A 21,945-nucleotide genomic window follows, 5' to 3' on the forward strand; every position below is an offset into this window, starting at 1 on the left:
AAATAAAATAAGTATATGACTAACTGTTCAACGGAAGCTTAAAGATCAATTTCTGCAAAAATGACATCATCAAAAATATTTGTTATTTGAAAACCAGAATTATAGACAGGCTATCTGTAATTTTAGAATGAATAACACCAAGATCCCTAAGGTTATTGGAAGATATAAAGGCCTGGATAGAAAACAAAGGATTTGTAATCTCTGTTATGATGATCGTGTGGGTGATGAGTACCATATTTTGTTTGAATGCAAGAACCCAAGCATTCTGAGTTATAGAGAAATGTTGATACCGAAGTATTATTTAAAAAATCCCTCTGTGTTTAAATTAATTCTGTTGTTGCAATCAGATAAGCCAAAAGTTATCTGGAAATTAGGGGCTTTTCTAATAATTGTCCCTCTTTTGTTTAAATTAGATCTGTTGTACTTCAGCCATGCCATGTGCCATCATTATATTTTTTTCTTATTTGTAATTTATGTTCTGTTTGTGGCTCCATACCATGCGATCATGGTCTGAGCGTAAAAATGAAAAATGGTAACTCATTTATTTTATGCCCTATTATCTAAGCCAATGGGAGAATATAGATGTTATACAGAAGAGGCCCTGGATGGAGTCTTGGGTACCTCCATATGTAATTTTTGTCTGCTCAGATCCAAAGTCATCTGCAGACACAAAGTAGTCTCTGGCTTTCAAGTTAGATTTAAACCAGTAGAGTACTGTGCCAGAAAATCCATCCCAGTTTTCTACTAGGACTCAGAGTATATTATGGTCAACTGTGTCAAATGCAGCACTGAGATTGAAGAAACCTGTAGGCAGAACATGTAAACATCTGGAGAAGAAATTTGAGTGATGATCAATATCCACCAGGTTTTTATGGTTAATGGATAAAACTGTGTCGTTTTTTAAAAATATATTTTTATTGATATGTTTCTTATTAGAAAACATTAAGGACATTCAGACATTACTAACTTTACAGACAAAAACAAACAAACAAATTACAGCAATATGGCAGTTCTGAAAAAATAAACAGAAAGATAACCCAACAATAATTGTGTCATGGTTTTTATATTGGCTTGGAGTGGACACGTCACATGTCCTGAACATGTAGGAAAATATGTTCTCATAAAAATAACAAAAACAAACCCTGTATTGTGAGTATCATAGACTGTATATATATAATATAATATAATATAAATGTATTACAGTCTATGGTGAGTACCTGTTCAGGTTTTAATAATGAATCTCTTCTTGTTGGAGGGGGAGATTTCCAGTCATTGTTTTAGGGAGGAGCCTAGGGTTGCTGTGCCTTATGATTGGCTGTCTGGTCAAACTCCTACCACGTGGTTCCTGGAGCTGACCAATGGGCGCTCTCGGGGCGTCACCAAGGAAGCGTCGTTACCATCGAGCGATCATGCTAGCTCTAGAAGTCCTGTGTGACTACTAGCATTGCTAACTAATGCAATGATAACTGTGGTTATTTCCTGAGGTTGTAGCTGGTTTGTCATTGACAGTGGGATATAGAATGGAAGGAACAACGTGTGTGTAAAAGTCACAGCGTGTTTTTGTACCGAGTGGACCCGAGAGAACAGCTGTTTCGGTTAAGCTAGTCAAGCTAACCGTTACATGCTCACAGCCTTTGATCACAAGGAGCACCAAGCTGAGGAACCACTCGACGTTTTGGGATCTTTCTAACGTTGTCACCACTATGGAGAAGGTACGAGCTCCACTCACACTACACCTGAGCTGCACTACAGTCCTCAGAGGGCATATGGTATTATGGAGCTAGCTAGCTAACGTGAATGGTAACAGATAGCTGCTAGCCACACCTGCTTCCACTGTTGGCATCCATTCAGAGGCCAAGCCGGCATCTCTGTGTGCTCTAAGCTGCTCAGCTCTGCTCATTTTGAAACCCCATGCTGTACACTGTGTCTGCTTTACACCATTTGATATCAGAGCCTGCAGTCGGGAGGTTACTGGGGTCGGTGTGGGCCTGTTAGCGTGTCTGAGGGAACGCCCAGCAGCACTGACTCACTGGCTGTTATCCTCTGTCTCAAACGCTACTCATTTGCATTTGATTCATAAGCCTTCCTACGCCCATCTAACTCCTGACATGCGCACTGAAGGCAAGATAAACTAGATTGTCGCATTAAAATGTCACAGGTGAATAAACCTGTTTGATTAGTCAGGATCTTAATAATGGGCTGATGAGTCTGGATGCTTGCTCTTGATGCTTAGAGATGGAAACTGGAGGAACCACATGGAGCTCTCTTTTTATGAATGGATCACAGAGTTGTGCTTCATACACACACATCTCTTTGAGCTGCAGGGACAGGACTGAGTCATTTATGGAGAAGTGAAGGCTCTATCTGAAACTCATGGTTAGGGGGATAGATCCTAAAGTGAAGTATCATTTGCCTTCCAGTGTTGCTCATGGTGGGTACCTATGAATACCAGTGGAATTGTCTTTTTATTTGTATATATATTTTATTTTATTTATTGAATTATTGTATCTTTTATTTATTTTTTATTTTTATTTGAATTTATTTTTATTTATTTATTTTCTTCTAATTTGTATGCATTTTTTATGTATTGTCTTTTTATTCGTCTGTATTTTTTATTTTATTTATTGTCTATTTTTTATTTTATTCATATATTTTGTCTTTTTATTTGTATGTATTTTTTATTTATTTATTAGAGTTATGTTGTGTCTTTTATATTTGTTAGCATTTTTTATTTTATTTATTTATTTAGTGTCTTTATTTGTATATATTTTTTATTTTATTTTATTTATTTTGTGTCTATTTGAATGCTTTTTTATTTTATTTATTTATTGTGCCTATATCTTTTATAATTAGCTGTATTATTTTGATACGCATCATTTATCTATTCCTTATTTACTTTTCTGTCCACTATAATAATCATTTCTTTCTGTCCTTCATATATGCAGGAGTGATTTGATTTGCTGACCAAAATGTGACAATGTTCATGAAAAGGTCAATAAAGATCAGATCTTAAAAAAGCAGGAAACAAGACCTTTAGGTTGATAATTTCTTTATGGTTGTTTATAGTGTTGTATTGAAGATTAGTAAAGAGATGGATCATCATACTGTGGCTACAGGCGTCTCCAAAGTTTGCAGCACAGCCCTGAAGTTCCTCGTAGGAGCTTTCATGATCAAACTGAAAGAGATGAAAAAAAGACTTTCACTAAACCAGAGCTGTTTCTCTCTCTCTCTCTCTCTCTCTCTCTCTCTCTCTCTCTCTCTCTCTCTCTCTCTCTCTCTCTCTCTCTCTCTCTCTCTCTTCCCACAGGCTGATTTCTTAAAAGGACTTCCAGTCTACAATAAGAGCAACTTCAGCAGGTTCCATGCAGACTCTGTTTGTAAAGCATCTGTAAGTAACCTTTGATATTATTTACCTCCTCAGACTGTTGGTGTCACTTCTCATGTGGTTCTAAATATTCTCATGGGTACAACATTTTAGAATTATTTCACTGTCTGTGAAGTACTTTAATCAACATTATATAGCAGTGATTAGATATTTCAATAGCAGACCATTACTATGAAGAACAGAGGCACATCACCCCAAACTGCCCTTGGTGTGTGACTGGGATTAGTTGATACTGATGGACCCTGCACATAGCAGCCTCTGCCATCAGTGTTTGAATGTGGTGTGAATTGATGAATGTGAAATGTCCTGTAAAAGGGTTTTGAGTGTTCAGAAAATTAGAGAAAACAATATACAGATACAGTCAATTTACCATTTACTTATCAGAAGACATGTGAGGGATGTGGCATCATTTAAGGACTGATGCATGGAGAAGAAGATTTCTGACACTCAATCAGGCGTGGCGCTGATTCAACCAGATCTTTTCACCTTGTTTTTACTTCACCTGCAGTTAAAATGTTCAGTTTAATATATTTAGGTAAATGCTGATTATTTAATTGTAAGAGATGTTCAGTTTAATGTGAGTAAGAACGAAGTTTGCTCACTTTAAGAAGGCTAAAGAGTTAAGATCAAACTCTGAAAAATGATAAGTAACATCATACGTGGGGTTGTAATGAAGCTGTTATAGCAAAGAAACTCCTCCGGGGTGAGGAAAACTCACCCTGTCAAGGTGACGGGGTACAACAAGCCGCTTACTGCACACAATATTGTTCCCTAAATTATATGCTCAGAATCCTCTATAACTGTACATTTAAACCTGTTTCTTTCCTGTCCTCCAGAATCGAAGGCCCTCAGTGTACCTTCCAACACGTGAATACCCCTCCGAGCAGAGTGAGTACCAAACCTACAGCTCAGAGCTCAAGGATTAAACTATCAGAAACGTTTTAGATATGAAACTAAAAAGTGAAGCTTTGTGCTCTAAATACAATCAAAGGTCACACTGTGCTGTGAACCGATCTACTTTAAACATGATCTGTCAGTGATGTATTTACTGTGTTTACTTTACAGTTATTGTAACAGAGAAAACAAACATCCTTCTGCGTTACCTCCATCAGCAGTGGGACAAAAAGGTGAGCATGTGCAGTTCTTTGGAGTTCAGGTCTTTAGTCTTTTGAGAGACATATTTGTAGCTTGGGGGCGCCGGTGGCCTAGTAGTCTCAGCGCCCCATGTACAGAGGCTTTAGTCCTCGTTGCAGTGGTCGTTGGTTCGACTCTTGGCCTCGACCATTTTCTACATGTCTTCCCCCGCTCCTTGCTCCCCACATTCCCTGTCTCTGTACAGCTGTCCTATCAATATGCATGTATATAAATATTTGTAGCCTTTGGTCATAAAAAGGTTGATTCTTATTACTGAATTTGAATATTGTGACTCTACTGACTGCCATTAATCCTCTCTGTCACAGAATGCAGCAAAGAAAAGGGAACAGGAACAAGGCGAGGGTGACAGTCCGGCACCCCCGAGGAAGATCGCCCGGACAGACAGCCAAGAGATGAATGAGGACTCATAAGTGTGTTTGTGTGACTGTGTGTGTTTGTGTATAAGAGTGAGCAAGTGAGACGTGTGTGTGTGTGTGTGTGTGTGTGTGTGTGTGTGTGTGTGTGTTTGCCTATACAGGGTGAAGCCATTTTTAAAGTAAAAGAAAGGAGATCTCAGCTGACATAAGGATGCTTTTACCGGCATGACTGTGTAAAGAATTGGAACATAATCACATCAACTAGGTAGCAGTTTCTAGAGTCAAGTTATGTGTAATAAATGTAAAGATAGGAGGGAGGTTCATCCCTTTCTTTAACTCGTGTTGGCTCCTCCCTGTGTCGGCGCGTGGACTCGTCTGTGTGCATGCCGAGCTGTAGTGTACCGTGTGTATGAGCTGAGCGATGAGTTTGAAAATGTGTCAGAGTAGATTTCAGATCAGAGATGGACTTGACGGATGAAGTCAGACACTGTTCTTAAAAAGCAGTCTCAGAACTGGTCCATGACTCGTGTAGCCTTCTGGAGAGACTGTCCTGATTTGTGCAAAGATGACGTTTTTTTTTTTGTTACTGTTTTAATTTTATTATAACTATTATTGTTTATGTATGGCAACGAGCTTCCTGCCAGCCACAGTGCCCGCCCTCTCAGTTTCACTGCCCGCTCTGCAGCCACACGGAGGTTATTGCAACACTTCTCCACACTGTTTGAATCAACAGAACCAAGAATGCACTGTGAAGAACAGCACAACGTAGAAGCAACTCTTCCTAACCCCCCCCCCCCTCCTATAGATGTTTGTTTACAGCAGCTATTCATATTTTCATTCTATTCTGGGGCTTGTGCTTATAGGATAAGTGTTGTTTTGATGTTTGATAAATATTTTTCATCTAGCACCACCACCTGGCAGACTGAGGCTAATGAATAAAGGAATGTTCAAGGATGTAAGAACAGTTTGGAGCTGTGGATTTTTAATTGCACACTAATGTAACAGCACAGCTAGCTAAGAGAAAATGTAACGTATGTCTGGAAAAGAGGAGAGAGTCATCATTGTGTGTATATAATCAGGAGAAGCAGACCTCCTTTATCCCATGGAGGGTCATTTTGGATGCCTTTTTGTTGAACACTGCGACCATGGGGTTAGCAGACGTCCCTTTCTGGAAGTAAAGAATGTTATCTTGCATGTTGACACAAAATGTCCCAGGACCAGTCATAAAAAAATGTGGTGTTATCTGTGGAGGGTTGGTTCTGTCATCATCCTTTATCTCCCAGAGTGTCACCCTGCTGTTCTCTCTCTTCAGGACAACTCAGGATGTTCTGAGAGGTTTAAGTGAACACACAGACTTTAAAGGGTTGTTACACTCCGCCACAGAACGCACAAGAAGCATGCACAGCCGAGTGCAGTCGCCATCCTGCCTTGTTCCCGAGGTTCAGCTTGTATCGGTGTCATTAACTGTACAACACTGAATGAAGCTTTTTTTTTCATTAACCGTTCTTATCACTGCCCGGCAGAGTCCCGTCGAAGCCTCCCGTCCCTCCTGTTCTTCTCTCAGTCGATGCTGCAGTGTTGGTCGACGGTGTGGTCGCTCATCTTTCTACATACGATGTAAATACTGTCTGTTTCTGAAGCGTGAACATGTGATGCTTCTGCTCAGACTGTTCGACACCCGAAGCCTTGCCCCGTCTCATAGCTGTTAGAGCAGATCTGTACTTTTTAGCTTTGCAGAAATAAAAGTGGACTGAAACTGGGTGTTTATTGTGTTACTTTGCAGAAGATGAATTAAAGAGATTCATGTCTCATTTCTTTATTTGAGCATTTTTCTTTTTAGGGCCTGAGCACCAACAAGGTCGGCGAAGGCCCTCTTGTTACCCTAAGGATTTTTCTTTCTCTCGACCTAACAAAGTAAATTGCCTTTTTGGAGCCTTCAACATGCCTGAGAAATCACCTTAATTGACACACTCATCTGGCCTGGCGACATGTTGATATTGGTTTGGTCCCGTGCAAAAAGTCCCTAAAATGGCTCAATATCGCCCCCTTCTTTCCAACTGTGCACCCCTGCAACACAGTTCATCCTACATGCATGACACTTTTTTCACATATCTATCAGGCCAAGACCTACAAAAAAGATATCTAATGTCATGGTCAAATCCCAACAGGAAGTCGGCCATCTTTTTTTTTCTTTTCAATTTTTCACCTGATTCGCAAGGGTACGTATTTAAGGGATCATGCCCTAGGCCTTTTCTCCGATCAAGTCCAACCCACGCACATTCTGTAGAAGACAGAGGATTCAAAGTTGTTAGAGGCATACCAAGAATGCAGCTCATGAAGCTACAGTATCTCACAAAAGTGAGTACACCCCTCACATTTCTTCTAAAGATGATGCACAAGAAAGTCCGCAAACAATCTGCTTAAGACAAGCAGACTAAGGACATTTACTGGAACCATGTCTTGTGGTCTGATGAGACCAAGATAAACTTATTTGGTTCAGATGGTGTCAAGTGGCAGCAACCAGGTGAGGAGTACAAAGACAAGTGTGTCTTGCCTACAGTCAAGCATGGTGGTGGGAGTGTCATGGTCTTGGTCTGCATGAGTGCTGCCAGCACTGGGGAGCTACAGTTCATTGAGGGAACCATGAATGCCTACCGAAGGCATACCATTCAGACTAAAATTGTCAGCGTGGCAGACATTCAGGCTTTGCATCAAACGCACATGTCTCGCCATAAACATGAAATGGATTTTTGGGGACTTGAAAATGCCCGAAATCTCACCAAATCATCATGAGGTGGCTCACATGAGGCAGTGGTTGCAGTTGTGCGAGGGCCTGTTCATCGCCGCTTGTGGCTTTAATTTTACTTACATTTAATCTGCTTTTTTTGATGAGGTTACATCAAAATAAACACATTATACAAACTTTGGTGTCAGTTAACAAAAATCAGTTTAGCCTCCTTTTACCCCTAGAACACTATTGCCGGGTGATTTTCACCCGAGCACCACATTCACATGATTTTCATTCTGTTGAGTTTGTCTGTGTCATGGGTCCATGAGTAGCCTCAGCATCGTCTTTGACTTCTTTGAAGGCGTGGGTGTTTCCCTACTCCAGAACCAGCTTTTTCCTACAGGCACGTGTTCGGGTGATTTTCACCCTTTTTTGTTTCTCTCTCCTGCTGCTGTTTGTGCGTCAAGGAGACTTATGCCTTCACCAGGGAAGTCTCAAATGTCCCAGGAATGGGTGGACCAAACACCAAGATTCCAGTTTCATCATTTTTCTGTTTTGTTCTTGAATTCCAAATTTCAGTGGTTTTGGAATTTTTTTATAGGTCCCCCCATGATACATTATTTTCATTTTGTTAGACATGGCACAGTTGAAAATAAAAGAACACTACTCTAATTTGTCATGTATTGTCACATTTTGATATATTTTGATGACAAGTACTTTTTATTGGGTATATTATAAAGGGTAAAAAACAGCATTAGTGATGGTGTTACTAATTTTAGCATTAGTGTTCTAGGGTTAAAATAGTCTCAGACTTTTTGAGGAAGTCAGTCCACTTTTTCCATTTTCCTTGGAAGGCAGATTGTTGAAGTCTTAAATTGTGTGTAAAGTTCTCCATATTGTGTAGTTATTCCACAATGTCCAATCAGTTTCTCTGAGTGGGGCGGATCCTCCTTACACCACTTTCTTGTTATAGCTTTCTTTGATACCAACAATAGTATTCCAGCCAGGTATCTGTCTTTGCTTTGTATATTTCCCTGTTAAACTCCCCTAACACAGCAGCCTTTTTCTATCTCTAAGAAAAAGAAGAGGTCATGACACGTGAGATGCATTTGAATAGTTTTATTAACTATTTTTCAGGTCTTACAAAAATATGACAAAATAAATTAAACGAAATAAATAATCCCATTTCCCGGTATTTCTCTTTAAAAGATCTTTTTTTTTTTTTTGTACAGTGGTACATTGGAAGAACGTATGATGTTCAGTAAAGTGAGGCTTCCATGAAGATGTCTTAAATCTTAAACTCTGAGGTTAGGGTCAGGTTTTTAATGTAGCTGTGGTGAGAGTTTCACCTCCTCCTCGTCGTATCCACTCAGAAGAAGACCGAACATTCACTAAACACGGTCCTTTCTTCCCCCTCTGCTTTCACGTTACAGTGATGGTGCTTGTAAAGTGTGGATAAGCCCGAATCCTTCAAGGAGCTGCTCTCGCTCTGAATCACAGACGGCTGATGAGTCTCAGCTGTCTGAGCGGCTGTCCTTTATGCAAGCCTGATTTAATTCAACCTTAATTAGCTTATTTAAAGACCCCCGTTAGGACTACATGCAGAATCTGTTACTGCTGCAGAGAGTGCGAGGATGTAAGAAGTGATAATGGTTAATGCTATCCCTTTTCAGTATATGAAGTTGTATTGTGAGTTATCCCTGAATAAAAAGGAACTACATACATGGAGGACTGACCTAACTACACTGTGATTCCTTTCTTTCATCGCTTCTTCTTTTTTTTTTATCTTTCATTATCTCTGGAATGAAACTGCCGACTCATTTCCTTCAATGATGATGAATGGACTCTATTGCGTCACGGCGTCACTCATCCCTGAAATCAAAATGCTGCTAGAGAAGAGTTGTTTTGATGAGACTTTGCTCCGCTGATCTTTGAAGTGGTTGGCCTCTGACACTGATACACTTATTACGTTTCAACCAGCCTTGCGCTTCTCATTTAACATTTATCTGGGACAATGGCTTCCAAATATTAAAAAAAGCAAGGCCTGCAGAATGACAGTAAAATGACTGATGACAAACGGATATCCTTATTGCAGTAAGATCTTTTAGTCTCTCTGTGGAAGTAGAGTTTCTATACTTTCTTGATCCTTCTGACTTAGAGGTGGTCTTTACTTTGTGAGACGTTGTTACAGATATGACAGCAGAATCTGAAACCCTCATGAAGCTACAGTATCTCACAAAAGTGAGAACACCCCTCACATTTCCTCTAAAGCTGATGCACAAGAAAGTCCTCAAACAATCTGCTAAAGACAGACAGACTAAGGACATTTACTGGAACCATGTCTTGTGGTCTGATGAGACCAAGGTAAACTTATTTGGTTCAGATGGTGTCAAGCGTGTGAGGGGGCAACCAGGTGAGGAGTACAAATACAAGTGTGTCTTGCCTACAGTCAAGCATGGTGGTGGGAGTGTCATGGTCTGGGTCTGCATGAGTGCTGCCGGCTCTGGGGAGCTACAATTCATTAAGGGAACCATGAATGCCAACATGTACTGTGACATACTGAAGCAGAGCATGATCCTCTCCCTTCAGAAACTGGGCCACAGGGCAGTACTCCAACATGATAACAACCCCAAACACACCTCCAAGACGGCCCCTGCCTTGCTAAAGAAGCTGAGGGTAAAGGTGATGGAGTGGCCAAGCATGTCTCCAGACCTAAACCCTATTGAGCATCTGAGGGGCCTCCTCAAACGGAAGGTGGAGGAGCGCGAGGTCTCTAACATCCACCAGCTCCGTGATATCGTCATGGAGGAGTGGAAAAGGATTCCAGGGGCAACCTGTGAAGCTCTGGTGAACTCCATGCCCAAGAGAGTTAAGACAGTGCTGGAAAATAATGGTGGCCACACAAAATATTGACACTTTGGGCCCAATTTGGACATTTTCACTTAGGGGTGTATCACTTTTGTTGTCTGTGGTTTAGACATTGATGGCTGTGTGTTGAGTTATTTTGAGGGGACAGTAAATTTACACTGTTATACAAGCTGTACACTGACTACTTTACATTGTATCATAGTGTCATTTCTCCAGTATTGTCCCATGAAAAGATATAATTAAATATGTGCAGAAATGCGAGGGGTGTACTCACTTTTGTGAGATACTGTAAATGTCAGTCAACAACTCTGCACCGGACAGATTCTGTAAACACAAAGCAGGAGGTAAATGAGTGGGATAGATGATGTTACTTAAACTAGGAATAAAGGAGCTGAAAAGAGGAACACATGTGGATAAAAGAAGGAGAAGATGCATAGAGTTCTGCAGGGATGATGCAATGGGATTGGTGCTCCAAAACCTCAGCCTTATTGCCAAACACCTCACCAGGAGTGATGTCGTGGACGTGCATAGTTGATGTTATGTTCTCGTTCTACTGTAGAAGAACCTGTGGTGCTTTTTTGAGTTGAACAATTGTGCAGCCAAACACTATATCCTCTGCTTCTGCTGCTTTCTGATGATTAAACACTGATTAGGATTAAAAAGCCAGAAAGAAGAGTTCAACAGCAACACCTCTCTATGCAGATGAAACTCTGGCGCCACCTCCTGGAGACTCTGCAGAAGTGGGACTCTGTCATAAGCTTGCATGAGAAACAAAAGCATGAGAAATAAAACGCACATTTAGGGTCAAGAGTGTTATCCGAAACAACACTGCTTTGGTTAAAAGAGGATCATCATAAGCGCTGCAGTATCACAATGCAGTAAAAAAAAAAAAGGTATGAAGCTCAACAGATGAAGAGCAGCTGATGTGATAATAGGTGAGTCCACTCAGGTGTTGAAAGAAGGTGAGTGTGTGCTGAGCGAGAGGAGGAAAGAAACTCATCCAGATTTTGCATAATGTCGTGAGGCAGGCTGGTGTCTCCATGCACGACGGCGTACGGGTTCAGTGCAAATGTTAACTTCTTTAACTCTGCGCTCCGTTGCCAAGTCTGGTTAGAGTGTGTGGAGCGGTGCACCATCTGTGTTTACATAGAGCTCTACGGTTAAGGATGGAGAACAGCACGCAACAATCTCACAGCTTCTCAGAATCACCTCAACGTCTACCTTCTTTTTCTAGTCTCTAGTCCGTTTGCACTCTTGGGGGGGGAATACTGCGACGTGATATCAATCAAAGTTAATCTTGACTTTTTTGCTACGGACAGATCGGGGAGCAGTGTTCCAGATTTCAGACGTCACCTCTGCTTTGAAAATAAAGCTGGTGATAAATCAGGAATGCTTACTGAGGGGAGGGTCAGGGGGTGATGATCCATAAGGAGAATTAAAACACTGATTGATATTGCTTTTGACTTTTTTTTCCTCTTCATTATAAAAGTGAAGGGCCCAACAGTTGAAAATAAGACAGTATCTAATAATAACGTCATCGTCAATAATCACTTTGAGAAAGCTAGAAAACACTCCCAGCTGTTCACTTCATGTACAGTCTGAGATCCTCTCTCACCACCGGAGCTCTCTTAACCCTTTCCCCTCCGCGGTCACGTCTTAGTGGGAGGCGAGAAGCTTACAATTTATGACTAGAAGAACTCAAGAAACACAGCTCTCTGCTTTAAAGGCTTAAAAATATTAGAAACGCAGCTCATGCATTTCTTTCTGTATTGCAGACAAGGAAGGATTTGTATGTGTGTGTGTGTGTGTGTTAGGGAGTGTGTGTGTGTGTGTGTGTTTTTTGTCATGGTAGGAGGGCTTATGTCTTTCTCACAAAGCCTCTCGTCTCTCAAACCAAACATCATGTCTCATCACTTTCAAGAACCTCTACTCTGATCCTGTGATCACACAGCAGGTAGGTCAGGCCTTCCCTCACAGTAACAACGCCTGCTCTTCAGTTCAGATAAAACCAACCACAGGTTTGTTCTCTGTGGAGCTACTGGACTTTAGACCCAGAGGAGTCCAAGTCTATTGAATGTCCGTTCTCTGCCCCCTCCCCTCCGGGCGAGGGGATCTCGTCTGGAACGCCGTTCAGGTCCGACCTGGAAGCTTGTCTCTCTGAAGTCTGTGACAATGACGATGACGATGATGACTCCGCTGATCTGGGCGGCGGGGCTCCGTTCACACACGTCCCCGCCTCAGACTTCCCAAAGTTAAACAGTTTCCCAGGGTTGAAGGCTTTGCTGGGTGACTGAGAACGCTCCTGAGAGCTGCTACCTGATGATGAAGATGAAGATGACGATGCTGCCGCCGTGGCGTTAGCTGCTGCGGCGTTGGCTGCAGAAGAAGCCGCAGCAGCACCCTCCTTCTTATTCTCAGGGGATTTGAGGAACTTGAAGCTCAGGAAGCCGGGCAGCTTGGGCTCGCTGCCGGTGGGAGACTGAGGGGAGCGGGCGCCACTGGAGGAGAACTTACTCTGCAGCGGGATGATCTGCTTCAGCTTCATCACGTTGTTGTTTGCCAGCAGAGAGCTGGGCCTCTTGGGTTTGTCCGACCCGCTGCCCCCTCCTCCCCCGGAGCGAGATTTACTGCCGTGACTTTTCTCGTGGTGGTGATCCCCGGAGGAGTCGCCCTTGCCTTCGTCCCGCTCCCTCTCCCTGCGGGCCATGTGCTCCGCCTGCCTCTGCCGCTCCTCCTCCTCCCTCTTCCTCCTCTGCAGCTGCTGGTAATGCTGCTGGGCCTGCCGCTCGTGCTTCTGCAGAGGACAGGAAACATTCTCACAATGTGTGTACTACAATCAGCACTAACCCAGCAAACCATTACAATACTGCAGCAAACAAATCCCTGACTATGAATCCTGCATTAGGACTGCAGCTCCTCGTCTCTTTGCTGGGTTCTACAAATTGGTTTTCCTTAGTGTCACTGCTGAAACATCATGAGTGTAAAACAAGCAATTTATCTCCATGAAGAAAGAAACAGTAATGCAGAACAACATATTTACAACAACACAGATAGCTGTACTCTTGATTCGGACGCTTATGCCCGTCTTGCACTAAAGGTGCATTTGGACCAAGAGTTCCGGGGTCTTTTAGCCCCCAGAACTACTTTACCCTGAACTAAAAGGTTCCTGTGCCCCCATTGTTGTCTGTGTTTCGACTGCGGGGCCGAAGCCCCCGGGTAGATTGTGCAAATCAGTCCAGTGACATATAGAGGAAATAATAAATAAATGCACTACACCACCAGACCAGTAGAGGGCAGTAAAACAAAGACGAATGCCATTCATCACAGATGACCCCATAGAAGCAGACGGACAGGCAGGTAGCATTATGAGCAACACAACAGTTAGCCTGTTAGCATGAAGAGACTCAGCTGGCGCTGTTTTAGATGGTGCTATATTTCATCACAGATGGATTCACTGAATCAACACGTGAGAGGAGATAAGCGCGAGTAGCAAAGACGTTTCAACACAGCTTTAAAATCCTTTTGAACTCAAAAAGCCGTGGCAGAGATCGGCCGGTGTTTTGGTTTAAACTGCGACCCTGTTAACTGGAGACTTTCCGCTGGATGCATCCCTCATAGACGTCTTTAGACGATCATTAAATATCTGATGAGGATACTGAATCTTAAAACTCCCTCTGTGTTTCAACAGCTGTGTAAACTCCACAAACACTGACACATTCAGCTGAAGGTCTCCAGTTTACAGGGTCACTTTTAAAACCAGAACACCAGGAGAGACGCATTCACTGTGGGCTGAGAAGACTACTGTTCCAAGCTGCTAAATCAAGAGAATCACAGCTTCTTCTTTTGAAAAGTACACACACATACAAAAAAGATAGAACAAATAAAAACTAATGAAAGAAAGAGAAATCAAGAGAATCACAGATGTGTGTGATGTTATTGTGGACGGCGGGCGGAATAAACACACTGCAGGTTAATCTACCAATCAGACACGTTCAGCATTGCAGGCCCTGCCCCCTGAAAGTCCTGGGACCTTTGAAAAGCAGGGGCTTTTTAGGGGGGAGATTATCTATCCCTGAACTAAATTTAGACCCTAGTTCCACCGGTCGAAACGCACGTAGTTCAGGGGTAAAGTCCCTCCGGTTGAAAAACGCCTATAATGAGTTGGTCTTTTAAAGGCTTGCTCAAACTTATCCTCTGCTCAAACGTGACTGTGATCCTTCTCTACACAAAATCAAACATTCTCATCCTCTCGTCTGTTACCTTAAAGGCCTCCCTGCGCTGATAATCCAGTTTGGCCATCTCCTCTTGGACCCATGTGGGAATATCAGGGATGGCCACGTGGATGACGTACTTCAGGAGGATGGCAAAGTGCTGCGGATGGAGAGAGGAGGTATTAGAGGAACAATATCAGTGCTCTTTAATGTTCCGTAACTTGAACTAATTTACTGCACAACATCAACTGGGCCATGAAAGCCTCCTCCTGATAGGCCTGACTCCTTTATCAGGCCAAGACTGAGCTTCAGGCTGTTTACCTCTTTCTTAATATAGGCAGGAGCACAGCACACGGCTGACAGAGCTGGTCTACAGATATGTTTGACTCTGAGCAGTATCATTGAAGAATATAACCCTTAAAGGTCTTTACAGGAAGGAGAACATAGGAAGGAGTAAACTAGTAGTTTGTAGCACTTCTCTCATTATGTGATCCACAATAAATCCACCTCGCTGGGATCATCAGGAATTCAGAAGGAGCAGCTAGAGTGAGGAGAAGTTACCTCCAGGATGACAATGGAGATGATGGCCATTTCAGGGCTGAGCCACGGGAAGAGACGCTGCAGCTGACCGCACTGACCAATCAGGTAACAGTTCACTATGATGGCAATGAGGCCCATGGCTTCCATCGCAGTCTGTGAAGGAGGAACAAAGGTTACCTACATTATAAGATGTGTCTCACATACTGCAGCATTTCATAATCTTTAAAGGTGACATATCATGCAAAATGGACTTTTTAATGGTTCTCTACCTGAAATATGTGTCCCTGTCTACAAACCCCCCGAGAATGAAAAAAATCCATCCTGCCCCTGTTCTGATTTCTCCACCTTTCTGTAAATGTGTGTGAAACGAGCCGTTTCAGACTTCCGTGTTTTTGTTACGTAACAACAATATCCGGTCTGTCACGGAGTCAGAGCTCGGAGCTTGTTCAGCCCATAGACTGTATAAAATAATACTGAATCCCTCCTCCGTTTTTCATTACCTGCACAAATGTGTGCTAACAAGGAGCTTAGGAGGGAGGCATGCTAGTTGTAGGCTGTCTTAATAAACACAAAGGTCGGTTTTACTCCCCACGTCTGCAGATTTGAAGATCTAGTGGATGATTTTTAGTTATCATGGATAAGTGCTAGCGCTAGTTAGCATAGCTACATGTCGTAGCTGTAGCTGTGTACCAAGACACACGTCTACATACTGACAAATAAAACAACAAGAAACACAAAATCTGTGACCAATCCTTCAGAAAGGTCCCGCTGCCTTTCTGGCAGAGGTCAGTTTTACTCCCAACGTCTGCAGATTTGAAGATCTAGTGGATGATTTTTATTTATCATGGATAAGTGCTAGCGCTAGTTAGCATAGCCACATAGCTACATGTTCGTAGCTGTGTACCAAGACACACGTCTACATACTGATAAATAAAACAACAAGAAACACTAAATCTGTGACCAATCCTTCAGAAAAGGTCCTGCTGCAGGCGCCTCTCCGTCAGGATCAAATTCTGGATCAGATTCAGAGGGTTGAAGTAACGTGATCTCTGAGCAGCCGTGTATATTCAGCCAACATGTAAACATTAGATCAACGTGCTGGAGAGCCGAGGCACATCCACTTCCTGAGGGGGCGTGGTCAGAGAGAAAACAGAGTGTTCTGAGGAGGACTGAAGAAGAGGGTTTTTCAGGCAGACCAAAATCTGATTTCAAAGTGTTTTTTTGAGCATAAACTTTAAAGACATGTTTTGGGGACCTCTTAGACCAATATATATTGATGAAAAAAGCGTGACATGTCACCTTTAAATCGTTGCTGTCTTTACGTGACAGCATGCTCTGTGTTAAAGTTCAGAGTGTGTATTTTTCTGACCTGCCACTGTCCGATGCTCTCCACTCTCTGTCCAAACGGCCTCTGCAGACCGGTGCAGAGCTTGAAGGCATCACTGCGGATCTCTATGATGTTGTTGATGAGAGCGCACATGGCGGCCAGAGGGAAGGCTGAGGAGAAGAGCACGACGTAGCCGAACTGGACGAACATCTCCTGGTAGTCCTGGAAGGTGTCCTGAGAGAGACACAGAGCAGCATTACACTTCAGACTGAGGGCTACAAGATAAAACTGCTTCTCTGTCATCTAAAGATCATACAAGATGTTTGTCTAGCTGTAAAATGTTGTTTACTCCTTCTGATACATGGTTCAGTGTTTTTCTAGTCACATGTTGGACACTGGTGAGGTTTCATGGAGCTGAAACCTGACCTAAGAATGAGAAGAATGACAGTAAAGGGCCCCTCAGTTCTCAACATGCAGTATATGTTGACCTTCAAATAGACAGCATTTCACATATCCTCACTGTCCGGTAGAAACCTTGTATCTCCAAAATCACTGCTTTCCAGGAAGTTAAAAAAAGGACTTTCACATGATTAAACACTTCATAAGATCCAACCACAAGCTTTATTTTAATACTTTTATCTGTTGTGTTTTTAAAAGGCTACTAACAAACATAAAGGTTGATCAATAGCATTACCTCCAGTGTTTCCTCATTAAGATATCATGACAGTTTTTCTTCAGTTTGTTCAGGAACTTCTTATTTAGTTATTTTCTTTTCAATGTTATTATTATTGTTGCATATATTGTGTTCTTAACCTTAGGATTGTGGGGTGGGTTTGGGGTCAGGGCTGGGGTTGGGATTAGGATGGGGGGTCTTTTTATTTTCATTTTCATATATCCTTTATTATAATTATAAACTGTTTTTATGTACAGCAGTTTGTGTCTCAATGTCATTGTATGAAAAGCACTTTATAAATAAAGTCTGATCGATTGATTGATGTAAAGAAATAACATTATTAAACATGGAGATGCAAGGTTTCTGCCCGACAGCTGTTAACTATAATAAACACTACATTTTTTTCATGTTAATGGACATTTATTACCACTCAGGTGAGGGTAAAATCAGAAAATACACACAACTACCTAACAGCTGTCTCGCCACCAAAATACTACACACAGTGCATGCACCGCTAAGGTCAAGGGTCAGCTCCAAAACACATTTTACCTTCACAAACACAAGAGGACATCAGCAACGATATGTTCTCTTTCTATTCTAAATGAAACCAAACTGACAACAACCTGTAAATACTCCTCATGATCGTTGTTTTAAGTCAATGACAAACTTTACGTGTTACTGTAATGTTTTTCTTTCCTTTTGCATTCAGTAACGATTAAATCTGAGTCAAGGAAACTGACATCAATCAGGGAGAACAGCATGAGTCACCTACTGCTTTCCAAATCACTTAGATTTCAGGAAAAGTATCACACTAGTGTTTTAAATTCAGCTTTTTTTTGAAAGACAGGATATTAATCTCCCTGCAGCTCTTCTGGCTGACATGTCAGCTGACTTATCTGCTTTATTCACACACATATCAGTTGTTTTACATCAATGCAAGGTTGTATTTATTTAATTTATGCTTGTATTCTCACTATAGCTTTGCACATTTTTTTTTAATTTCATTGTTTTATTAAATGCATCGGTTAATTTTTTTAACTTTACTTTCAGTGTTTTTTAGCAATTAAAATCAATTCAATGTTATCACTTTGACTGTAGTAATTTTATATATTTGCACATTTTTACCTACTGTTGTTAGTTTTTGTGCTAATTCTCAGTCTTGAGCATGAGCTCAGTCAAGTTTTAAGTTCAAGAACTGTAAAAATGTTTTAAAAACAGTCATTGTGCACATCCTGCTATTTTCAACCTGCCACTACACAACACAGAGACCCTCCAGCTGGCTAATGACTCTAACAGCTCAGAGAGATTGAGAGATTATTCTGATTAAACTCGAGTTTTTTAGAAAACTTTCGCCCGTTATCAACTTCTTGCTCATTCTTGCCTGACTTTGCACTTCCTGAATCTCCACAGCAGAGGTGATTAATAAAGTGCTAACACACCCATTACTTATAATCGTTCTAAATTGCTTCTAAGGCCTCACGCAGAGTTTCAGTAAAGTTTAATTTCCGGTCTGTCTTACAGCATAACTCTGCATGCAGCTCTCCATCTCGGCCTGAGCGAGCGTGTTGCTCTCTCTCTCCTCAGGGGGGTCCATCCACGACTCTCTTTTTGTCTTCAGCTCGGGTCTCTCAACACTCCTGCCTCTGCGTCTGTGTCGCAGTGATGTGCTGCTCTCAGATCCAGCAGGCAGCGGGGCGGCTGCAGCACCAGCAATCATTCCCTCAGCTGCACCTGTCCCTCCCCCGCCCGCCTCCTTCACATCATGGATGCCGTTATCGTCGTCATCGTCGCATAATTCAAACACAGAGGCAGGGTCCATTCCTTTTTCCACCATGGTGGGGCTCCCCTCCTCCAGGAAACTGTTCTCCATGTGGGATCCGCTGCAGATCGGCCTTCTGTCCACCTGAACAACAACAAAATCACAAGATCAGAAACTAAAAGGACTCTAATACTACTATAAGTACCAAACTGTTGTTGCTATATTAACATAACCTTCTTAAGGTAACATCATCAGAGGTAAATTAGCCCCTCATTAACGTACATCATCACACTGCTTTTACCTTCTCTATGAAGCTGACTTTCCTCAGCTTCAAACCGCAGTCGATCAGACTCTCCTCCTCCGTCTCCCCCTCGCTGAACCTCCCACTGTCTGCCTCGTCCCTCTCACCTCCGTCCTCTTCATCAGGCACCCCGCATCCGCCGTTCAAACACTTCTTCTCCCTGAGAGAGGTTAAAGGGACAGACAGACGTCAGACAAGTGTGTGTGTGTGTCTGTGTGTGTGTGTTATCTGCAGCTCAGTGTCCGACTGGCATGAATCATAACTGCATGAAGCGCCCAGACAATGTCAAGTGCACATGAGGAGGCTTTTACTTCAGTGCCATGCTGGTGTGTTTGTAGTGACTAAGACTTTGAGTGTTGGTGTAAATGAAAACTGTAAACCCAGGATGTCACTCTTCTTCCTCTCACTTATCTTTAGAGAGAAAGTGTCAGTTTCTTCTGTTGATGAAGGATTTTTAACATCCAAATCTCCATTTTAGGAATCCTGCATGCTTTAAGTCTGAATCTTAAGTTTAAAGAATGATCTTGACCTTCTGTCTGATGGCCCAAGTCCAGGCCTGGTGCCCCTCAGACCCGGCCCCGGAACGGTCTGGTCTGTCGGGGAGATCTGGGCTTTTCCAGCTGCCAGCCGGGCGTATTTGAGCAGCACGGAGAGCAGAAGGTCCCACACCGCTCGCAGGGTGAGCTCGCCCAGCTTGTGGCGCTCGTACAGGTAAGGCTGCAGCACCTCCTTCACGTTTTGAAGGAACTGTCGGATGATGAGCAGAGTGGCCAGCATCTGACAACGACACAGGGGGGAAAAAACATGACTGAGTTGGCTGCCACAAGGGTGAGCATAATGTTAGTGTGACGTACAAATAATGAAAGCATTTAAAAGAAATGCTTCCCTGGAAAAAAGCAAAGATGGAGATGAAACAGGAGAAAGACATGAACACAGGCTGAAGGAGCAAACAGACACAAATGCAGCTGATCAATCATAACATAACTGTGTTTGCAAAATGAAATTTAGCACTGCTGAATGATTTCCTGTGCATTAAATTGTTCATCACTGATTGGGCTGCGTCCAGAAGTGCACCCATGGTTTTACAGATGCACTGATTCACTGAGGATGCACCATACAAACACATCAAACCACATTCCAGAGGCATAGCTCGTAAACATGGACACTCCAGGCCAATCAGGACAATTCATGCATTGCTAACAAATGCAATTCACTCAAAACAGAAACTGGAAAATTAAGGTTTTTATCACAGCTTCAGTCTATTTTCTGGAGCTCTGGCTCTCAATTTGACTTCAAAACTAAAGGGAATTGTTTTGTTTGCTAATGTTTACAACCTCAGGGACCGTCTCTATCAGTAAACCTGGCAGCTGAAGTATTCAGAGATGATTTAAATGCTAGCCAAAACTATGAAACAGAGCCAGGGTTGTAATAAAGCAGAATCATCCTTTAACACTCCAAACTAAACGGTGAGTGTGCCTTTAGTATTGTAATGAATGCCCAGAGGACAGTATGCTCAATAACAAGTACAGCAGCAAATATTACTATCTGCAATTGGTTTCATATAAAAGGAACTGTTTCCATTATAAAAATGCTGATGTGTGTCCACTGCACAAACTGCACACACCAACAATAAATCCTGACATGGAGGGACTGCAGGGGCGCCGTCAGGGACTGCAGAGGCCCATGAAGGAATATCGCATTGAACTCCATCGCTTCACTACCGTAAATATTCTAAGATTCTTTAGTCAGACATGGGCCTTTAGAATCATCAAGACTTTTCTCTACATATTGTGCCTCTGATTGATTTTTAATATCTGTCTATGATGGGAGATCCTGATAACAGAGAGAACCACACAGAGGAGCGTCACAGTCCAAAATGCTGCAGCTCGAGTACTGACTAGTACTGTTAGTTTCTCTAGACTGACTCCCCATAAAATCTACCTTCTTCTGACCAACAAAGCTCTTAATGGTCAGACACCTTCATATCTTAAAGAGCTCATAGTGCCCTATTACCCCTCTAGAAGACTACGCTCCCAACATCCAGGCCTGCTCGTCGCACCTAAAGACTACCCCTCTCCTTTGGAATCATCTACCAGTCAGGATCCAGGAGGCAGACACCCTCTCAACTTTTAAGGGTAGGCTTCAAACTTTCCTTTTTGATAAAGCTTATAGTTAGAGCTGGATCAGGCTTGGACCAGCTCTTAGTTATGCTGCTATAAGCTTAGACTGCCACACTGGGATCCTGTCTTTCCCTCTCTCTCCTCTCTCTGCCTGTCACTTACTTTAACTCTTCCTGTCCCATTAAAGTTACTAACCATAGACCTTTCTGGAGTTCCTGAGCTCCCTTGTCTCGTAGGTTCCTCTGGATCTCTGCTGCTGTGGACGTGCCAGACTCCAGCTGCTACAACTACTACTATCCATCTCACCACTATCATCTCTCTCTCTCTTCATCTCCCTCTATCTCTCTCTCCAACACGGTCTAAGCAGATGTGTGTCTAACATGAGTCCTGCTGGAGGTTTCTGCCTGTTAAAGGAAGTTTGTCCTTGCCACTGTAACTTGCTAAATGCTGCAAAGTGCTCTGCTTATGGTGGATTAAGATGAGATCAGACTGAGTCCTGTCTGTAAGATGGGACTGGATCTG

At 42.5% G+C, this 21,945-nt stretch overlaps 2 protein-coding genes across 3 annotated transcripts in view; one reads left to right on the forward strand and one right to left on the reverse strand.

Moving 5' to 3' along the window:
• The first annotated feature begins 1,353 nt into the window (after positions 1 to 1,353).
• On the forward strand, positions 1,354 to 6,657 carry dda1 (DET1 and DDB1 associated 1). 2 transcript variants are annotated; one of them, XM_034708508.1, is made up of 5 exons: positions 1,354 to 1,712; positions 3,308 to 3,388; positions 4,222 to 4,273; positions 4,451 to 4,512; positions 4,846 to 6,657. In XM_034708508.1, the coding sequence occupies exons 1-5, from the start codon at positions 1,704 to 1,706 to the stop codon at positions 4,948 to 4,950; spliced, it is 309 nt and encodes a 102-aa protein (XP_034564399.1). In that variant the 5' UTR covers positions 1,354 to 1,703; the 3' UTR covers positions 4,951 to 6,657. The 2 variants fall into 2 exon arrangements, with proteins under 2 accessions (XP_034564399.1, XP_034564407.1); XM_034708516.1 differs by lacking the exon at positions 1,354 to 1,712 and adding an exon at positions 2,190 to 2,431.
• A 2,179-nt stretch (positions 6,658 to 8,836) lies between these two features.
• The window catches only part of ano8b (anoctamin 8b), a 69,907-nt gene continuing 56,798 nt past the window's right edge, over positions 8,837 to 21,945 (reverse strand). The window contains exons 13-19 of the mRNA XM_034701521.1: positions 19,833 to 20,080; positions 19,304 to 19,463; positions 18,763 to 19,146; positions 16,613 to 16,804; positions 15,265 to 15,396; positions 14,753 to 14,863; positions 8,837 to 13,286 (exon numbers count right to left, since the gene is read on the reverse strand). Coding sequence (XP_034557412.1) covers positions 12,528 to 13,286; positions 14,753 to 14,863; positions 15,265 to 15,396; positions 16,613 to 16,804; positions 18,763 to 19,146; positions 19,304 to 19,463; positions 19,833 to 20,080 — 1,986 coding nt within the window. The 3' untranslated portion in view covers positions 8,837 to 12,527. The remainder of the gene's footprint in view (positions 13,287 to 14,752; positions 14,864 to 15,264; positions 15,397 to 16,612; positions 16,805 to 18,762; positions 19,147 to 19,303; positions 19,464 to 19,832; positions 20,081 to 21,945) is intronic.

Source organism: Notolabrus celidotus, chromosome 2 (assembly GCF_009762535.1).
Source record: "Notolabrus celidotus isolate fNotCel1 chromosome 2, fNotCel1.pri, whole genome shotgun sequence".
Lineage (NCBI taxonomy): Eukaryota > Metazoa > Chordata > Actinopteri > Labriformes > Labridae > Notolabrus > Notolabrus celidotus.

What these genes read in the sequence shown, in the direction of transcription:
- dda1 (XM_034708508.1), top strand. An exon ending in TGAATACCCCTCCGAGCAGA is followed by an intron (nt 4,274 to 4,450) that starts GTGAGTACCAAA and finishes TTTACTTTACAG; the next exon opens with TTATTGTAACAGAGAAAACA. An exon ending in ATCAGCAGTGGGACAAAAAG is followed by an intron (nt 4,513 to 4,845) that starts GTGAGCATGTGC and finishes TCTCTGTCACAG; the next exon opens with AATGCAGCAAAGAAAAGGGA.